We start from the raw sequence: 7,500 nt of genomic DNA, 5'->3' as shown, positions 1-7,500 counted from the left end.
AGGACAACCAACATGTGAGTGTGAGATGACGCCATGTCAGAGGTCAGAGGTCAGCCTCACACTCCTCCTCCTCTTCCTCAGGTGGTGAAGCTGAAGGACGTCTTCCCTCATGGTACAGGCTTCGTCCTGGTCTTTGACTTCATGCTCTCTGACCTCTCTGAGGTCATCAGGAACTCTGAGCGACCTCTGACCCCGGCTCAGGTCAAAGGTTACATGATGATGCTGCTGAAGGGCGTGGCCTTCCTGCATCACAACAACATCATGCACCGGGTGAGTTTCACTGTCTCTCTCTCTTCATCATCACGTCAGGACACCTCTGACTCATGTTGTGCTGTAACACAATGCATTGTGGGATCGCCAAGGACCATGTTTGAGGCTACATATAAAGCAGACATGTAAACAAAATGGAGGACAGTAAAAACACATGTTCGCTGCAGACGTTTTCATTTCAGCGCACTCAACTTTATTTTGATCTGCTGGGTATCAGACGCAGCCCAACCAATTAAAATGTTTAGTCGCACCCTGGAGAATGATTTCATCCACCTGAGTTTCTACTCTGTGTGTGTGTGTGTGTGTGTGTGTGTGTGTGTGTGTGTGTGTGTAGGACCTGAAGCCAGCGAACCTCCTCATCAGCTCCTCAGGTCATCTGAAGATCGCTGACTTCGGTTTGGCCAGATTGTTCAGTGAACAGGGAGACAGACTGTACAGCCACCAGGTGGCCACCAGGTATTATTATTAGTAGTAGTAGTAGTAGTAGTAGTAGTAGTAGTAGTAGTAGTATTAGAGGCCAACAGATGGTGTCATGACCTGCTCCAGATAAAAATACGACTAAAACCTAAATGTTTAGTTGTTTCACCTCATCGTCAAGATTCTTTTATATTTTTGGTGATTTGATTTCTGTCGTTATATTAAACCTCAGAGCCGAACTGAGACAGACTGACTTCATCTGACTGTTGATGTCAGCTACGCGTCTTTTAGTGACTGACACCAGAGTGTTCAGGTCCAGTTTGTTCTGACTGAAGCTCTCAGACAGAAAACAGTCGACAGCTTGTTGGTTTCTTCAGTTTCATGAAGTGATGACGTGCTGACAGCCGTGTTTATGTCACTGTCTCCTCCTGGAGAAAACATCTGTCACATTCTGGTTCTAGTCCTGTAGTAGCATTGTGAGTACAGATACTCAGTTGTGTGTGTGTGTGTGTGTGTGTGTGTGTGTGTGTGTGTGTGTGTGTGTGTGTGTTCAGGTGGTACAGAGCTCCTGAGCTGCTGTACGGAGCCAGAAAGTACGACGAGGGAGTCGACCTGTGGTGAGAAAACTACAACTGCTCATCTTAATACTGGAAATACTCAAAGTACTTCTATCATTAAAGTACTGATACTACCACTGATACGACTACGTGGGGCTGTGGACACACCGACCAAACCATGACATCATGAAGATTTGAGATCTGAATCAATTGATGATGTAACAGGAATTTACAGTACAGTCTAATCAATTTTAAAGGAACAGTTCACTCAAACAGTTCACTCAGCCATCGTCTCCTCCTGATGATATAAAGTCAGGCTCAGCCATCGTCTCCTCCTGATGATATAAAGTCAGGCTCAGTCATCGTCTCCTCCTGATGATATAAAGTCAGGCTCAGTCATCGTCTCCTCCTGATGATATAAAGTCAGGCTCAGTCATCGTCTCCTCCTGATGATATAAAGTCAGGCTCAGCCATCGTCTCATCCTGATGATATAAAGTCAGGCTCAGCCATCGTCTCCTCCTGATGATATAAAGTCAGGCTCAGTCATCATCTCCTCCTGATGATATAAAGTCAGGCTCAGCCATTGTCTCCTCCTGATGATATAAAGTCAGGCTCAGCCATCATCTCCTCCTGATGATATAAAGTCAGGCTCAGCCATCGTCTCCTCCTGATGATATAAAGTCAGGCTCAGCCATTGTCTCCTCCTGATGATATAAAGTCAGGCTCAGCCATCGTCTCCTCCTGATGATATAAAGTCAGGCTCAGCCATCGTCTCCTCCTGATGATATAAAGTCAGGCTCAGCCATTGTCTCCTCCTGATGATATAAAGTCAGGCTCAGCCATTGTCTCCTCCTGATGATATAAAGTCAGGCTCAGCCATCGTCTCCTCCTGATGATATAAAGTCAGGCTCAGCCATCATCTCCTCCTGATGATATAAAGTCAGGTGAAGTCTCGTAGTCCACAGAACATTTCTGGAGCTTCACAGTAAAACAGAGTTGCAGCGTTCTGCCGAACACCTGAAGCAGCTGGAGAAGATTTAAAGACATTATTTACACCCTCGACATGCTGTTAGCTAACACTGTTAGCTCAGCAGCTACAGTGACGACTTTATCTTAATAAAGGGTGTAAATAATGTCTTCTCAGATCAGTTTGTGATCTCCGAGCTTCTACCATTGAGTATCCAAAAATGTCTTCAGCCTCAGCGAGCCGGGAGGGTCAGGGCCAGAGCCAGAGACGGGGCTCAACACGCTGTGGTGAATGTTTTTTATGAAACTGCTCTGAGTCTGTAAAGTGTAATGAAAACTTTTCTATCTTTACTTTTCTTTCATGAAAGTATAAAAACATATTGTTCAGGACTTGTGATCAAACTCGGTGTGTTGGTGTCGGTACCAGTATAAAAACATTGTGATGACACGTTTCATCTGTTCTGTCTTGTAGTTCAGGTGTTCCTGTTAAATCAGTCAATGAATAATGTTGTGCAGAGCTCAGAGCTGAGCAGCAGGGGGCAGCATACTGAGTGTGTGTGTGTGTGTGTGTGTGTGTGTGTGTGTGTGTGTGTGTGTGTGTGTGTGTGTGTTTCAGGGCGGTGGGCTGTATTTTCGGGGAGCTGTTGAACTCGTCGCCTCTGTTTCCTGGAGAGAACGACATCGAGCAGCTCTGCTGCGTCCTCAGAGTTTTGGGGACGCCGACACAAGACAGCTGGCCTGTAAGACACAACACACCTCACCGGACCTTTATATGAACACCTGAACGTCTCCTGCAGGACTGTTCCTAATGTTTGTTCTTAACAATGTTTGTCTCAGCTTATCTGAACATTATCTGAATATAAGGTCAGTAATGGACCCGGGCTCCAGAACAGAACTGTCTTTATGTCAGTCAGTGTGAAGAAGTTCTGATCTGCAGCCTCTTCAGACTGAGGCAGGAAACAAAATCATTTAGTATCAAGATGTGAAGAAATGAAGACGTTCAGTTGTTATTGGTCGGTTCTGTAACCTCAGTAGACCTTTGACGTCACAGTGTTGATGTTCTCCGTGTCCTCCAGGAGATCGTCGAGCTGCCAGACTACAACAAAATCACCTTTAAGGAGAATCCAGCGATCCCATTGGAGGAGATTGTCCCCGACACGTCCCCTCAGGCCGTCAGCCTGCTCTACAAGTTCCTGGTGTATCCGTCCAAACAGCGCTGCTCGGCCCGACAGGTAGGAGGCAGGAAGTGAACTCCAGCTGGTGGAGCTCCTCAGGATGGATCTGAGGTCCACTCAGTGTTTTATTATTTATGAACTGAATGTTGGTCCGACATCTGAAGACGACACATGTTCTGACATTTGATGGATTTATTGATTAATTAAGGAATCAAAGAAATGATTGAACATTAAATCAATAATGAAATTAAAAGTTTGCTGTTGCTGATTTTACTGAGTTCTGAAGCTAAACCTGCTCAGTCTGAAAGCTTATTGATCAATGGATCGATGGATTGATTGATGGCTGGGTGCATTGATCCGTGCTCCTGTCTCCTGCAGGCTCTCCTCCATCCGTACTTCTTCTCCTCTCCACTTCCTGCTCACCACTCAGAGCTGCCCATCCCTCAGAGGGGGGGCCGACCCCCCCGCCAGCGCCTGCAGGCTCCGCCCACTGACTTCTCATTGGAGCTGCCCCTGCAGAAGAGCGTGGTAGACCCTGCGCTGCTGCAGGGACACGCCTCCTGCCTCTGACGAAACAACCAATCATCTTTCTCCTGCAGTTATAAACACGAACTGTCTGGTTCGTTTTCGTCTTCACGTCTTCTGAGGACGTCTTCGTTTTGTCCTCGTGTCTCCTGTTGCACTTTACTTAGTTACTTTATTTATTCACTGCAGGAAGAAAAATACAACATGAACTGAGTAATAGTAAAGAATAATAAAGAATAAATGATACCTACTGAACAAAGCTGTACGCAGTGAGGATGCTGTCATGCTCGTCATCATGTATCGTCCTGAGTCTTCAGCTGAGAACAAAGTCTCTGAGTGTGAACTCACTTTGGTTTCTGTCTGATGATGACTGAGCCTGACTTTATATCATCAGGAGGAGACGATGACTGAGCCTGACTTTATATCATCAGGAGGAGATGATGGCTGAGCCTGACTTTATATCATCAGGAGGAGACGATGACTGAGCCTGACTTTATATCATCAGGAGGAGATGACTGAGCCTGACTTTATATCATCAGGAGGAGATGATGGCTGAGCCTGACTTTATATCATCAGGAGGAGACGATGGCTGAGCCTGACTTCATATCATCAGGAGGAGACGATGGCTGAGCCTGACTTTATATCATCAGGAGGAGACGATGACTGAGCCTGACTTTATATCATCAGGAGGAGACGATGACTGAGCCTGACTTTATATCATCAGGAGGAGACGATGGCTGAGCCTGACTTCATATCATCAGGAGGAGACGATGACTGAGCCTGACTTTATATCATCAGGAGGAGACGATGACTGAGCCTGACTTTATATCATCAGGAGGAGACGATGACTGAGCCTGACTTTATATCATCAGGAGGAGACGATGGCTGAGCCTGACTTTATATCATCAGGAGGAGATGACTGAGCCTGACTTTATATCATCAGGAGGAGACGATGACTGAGCCTGACTTTATATCATCAGGAGGAGATGATGACTGAGCCTGACTTTATATCATCAGGAGGAGATGACTGAGCCTGACTTTATATCACCAGGAGGAGACGATGACTGAGCCTGACTTTATATCATCAGGAGGAGACGATGACTGAGCCTGACTTTATATCATCAGGAGGAGACGATGACTGAGCCTGACTTTATATCATCAGGAGGAGACGATGGCTGAGCCTGACTTTATATCATCAGGAGGAGACGATGGCTGAGCCTGACTTTATATCATCAGGAGGAGACGATGACTGAGTGAACTGTTCCTTTAAACAATGTAGTGGACTAGAATTATACAGTAGCGGAAAAGTACCTTGAATAGTATTTGATCAAATATAATTAGATAATTATAATCTGATAAGCTGATTAAACGTTCAGTCTGAGTCCACAGTGACGTCTTCAGGTCCATTTCTTTTGTCCAGAACTTAAAGACTCTTTGTTTTCTGTCAGAAGAGACAAAGAAAAGCAGCAAATCTTCACATTAACAAGCTGAAACCAGACGATGTTCAACTGAAACCATTAATAACTCTGCACCTGTGACGCTCATCAATGGAGATGAACTCAAACTTATTAAAAACAATTCAGCTGATATTTTAAAAATATCAGAACCTGACTCAGACTGTGTCTCCGCCCACTTCCTGTCTGTCAGCTCAGAGCAGACAGGAAGTGGGCGGAGACACAGTCTGTCTGTCAGCTCAGAGCGGACAGACAGGCAGCAGCTCAGTGAGCAGCAGCTTCACTCTCACCTCACCTGTATGTGTCCTGGTCACCTGAAGCTCCTCGACAGCTCTGAAGGAACAAACTGCTTCAGTTTGGAAACATCTTTCTGAACTGGACGTGACGTCATCAGAGGAGATCTGAGCATCTGAAGTTGGTTCATCTTTTATTTCTTCCTTTAATTATCTACATGACATGTTTGTCAGGAGTGCAGCTCCGGTGTGACCGGCAGCGCTGGAGTGTAGATTTACTCAAGGACTTTACTTATTTGTACTTTCATGCTATTTTCTTCTCCACCAAACTCCAGAGGGAAATACTGAGTTTTTACTCGACTACATGATCAGGAAGTTTAGTTACTTTACAGATTTTTTGATCAGTTTATAAAATATTCTCTGTGATAGATGAAACCAGGAGTGTCATGATGTCCCAGAACTGATGATAACTGTGATATAAAAAAATGAAATATTGATATTGTGTTAATGATAAACATTTGATAATCTGATGTTGGATCGTTTGTTCATCAGTTGACTTCTCGCTCATCGTTCTGTTTGTGTGGCGACAGACAAAAAACACACAGTTAAAGATTAATTTGATTGACAGCACTGATGACATAATTAGCTGATAACATATTTTTTAGATGTCGTGATAATATCGTGATCATTAAATCTTCTGGTCATGATAATCTGTACTTAATCTGTAATCGGTACTTCTATATTTTTACTTGAGTAACATTTTTAATGCAGGACTTTACTTGTCACAGAGTATTTTCTTCACTGTGGTATCAGTACTTTTACCTTCTGTAACCTTTGAAAACTGTGCTGATGTTTAACTGATCAGTCATTAAAGTGCATCTTCACCAGGATGAGCTCAGTTATCTGTGAATTAAAACAGAGTCAGGTGTTTATTCAGCCCTGAGTAATGTCTGTAGGCTCCTCACAAGCTCCTCCCCCTCCTCCATGCAGGTGGACTGAGAGGTTCATCCTCGTCTTCTGACACCTGGTCTGAACGTGTTTACAGCCTCGTTTAAACTTTATTTATATGATTTTGATTCCAGTGAAGTGATTCTCTCGGACCCTTCAGGGCTTCCATACTTCTGTTTCCACACCTGTTGTAAATTCAACATGTAAAACTCATGTTCTGTTTCTTGCAGGTTAGCCCCGCCCCTCCACACACCTTACTCCAATCACCAAACATGTCCCATGAGGCCGAGCGGCTGGCTGCTGCCCACTTCATCAGTCCTTCTCTCTGGTTGGACGACTCCAGCTGTCAATCACTGAGCTCTGCTCACATCCCACCTCCTCCTTCCTCTTCCTTATATGGTGATCCTGCTCTGACCCCGCCCCCCAGCTGCTTCCTCGCCTCAACTCTTAGATGGAATGGTTACTATGGCAACCTTTACCCCTCACCCTCCTCCTCTGGTGATTGGATGTTACCTGGCGGTCAGACATGGGGGCAGGGCCACGTACCAGGTGAGATATCTACCTGTGTGTCTGAGCTCTGTGTGTGCGGTGTGTCAGAGGTTGTGTCACGTCTGTGTGTGTGTGTTCGTTCAGAGCAGCGTGAGTGTGTGAGCTGCAGGACGAGCAGCGCCCCCCTGTGGAGGAGAGACGCCGCAGGAGGTCACCTGTGTCACAGCTGCAGCCAACAGGAGAGCAGCAACACACCACTGCTGAGACCCAAGAGGAGAGCGGTGAGACGCACACAGACACACACACACAAAGACACACACAGAGACACAGAGATGCACAGAGACACAGAGAGACACAGACACGCAAAGACACACACACAGAGACACAGAGAGACACAGACACGCAAAGACACACACACAGAGACACAGAGATGCACAGAGACACACAGAGACACACAGAGACACA

At 45.5% G+C, this 7,500-nt stretch overlaps 2 protein-coding genes across 4 annotated transcripts in view; both read left to right on the top strand.

Moving 5' to 3' along the window:
* cdk20 (cyclin dependent kinase 20) overlaps positions 1–4,166 on the top strand; it is a 5,353-nt gene extending 1,187 nt beyond the window's left edge. The window contains exons 2-8 of the mRNA XM_084367195.1: positions 1–14; positions 82–270; positions 605–726; positions 1,242–1,304; positions 2,828–2,951; positions 3,288–3,443; positions 3,765–4,166. The exon at positions 1–14 is cut by the window's left edge and continues 100 nt beyond it. Coding sequence (XP_084223321.1) covers positions 1–14; positions 82–270; positions 605–726; positions 1,242–1,304; positions 2,828–2,951; positions 3,288–3,443; positions 3,765–3,956 — 860 coding nt within the window. The 3' untranslated portion in view covers positions 3,957–4,166. The remainder of the gene's footprint in view (positions 15–81; positions 271–604; positions 727–1,241; positions 1,305–2,827; positions 2,952–3,287; positions 3,444–3,764) is intronic.
* Positions 4,167–5,570: 1,404 nt separating this feature from the next.
* The window catches only part of gata1b (GATA binding protein 1b), a 4,210-nt gene continuing 2,280 nt past the window's right edge, over positions 5,571–7,500 (top strand). Inside the window, exons 1-3 of one of the 3 annotated variants that reach the window (XM_084367196.1) lie at positions 5,571–5,779; positions 6,777–7,095; positions 7,180–7,316. In XM_084367196.1, coding sequence (XP_084223322.1) covers positions 6,819–7,095; positions 7,180–7,316 — 414 coding nt within the window. In that variant the 5' untranslated portion in view covers positions 5,571–5,779; positions 6,777–6,818. Of the gene's footprint in view, positions 5,780–6,776; positions 7,096–7,179; positions 7,317–7,500 lie in introns of those variants that run through there. The other 2 variants (XM_084367198.1, XM_084367197.1) reach the window with 2 other exon arrangements.

This window comes from Pagrus pagrus, assembly GCF_965226575.1.
Source record: "Pagrus pagrus genome assembly, chromosome: 11".
NCBI lineage: Eukaryota > Metazoa > Chordata > Actinopteri > Spariformes > Sparidae > Pagrus > Pagrus pagrus.
Note: the sequence above shows the minus strand (reverse complement) of the source record. Positions and strands in the feature narration are given on the sequence as shown.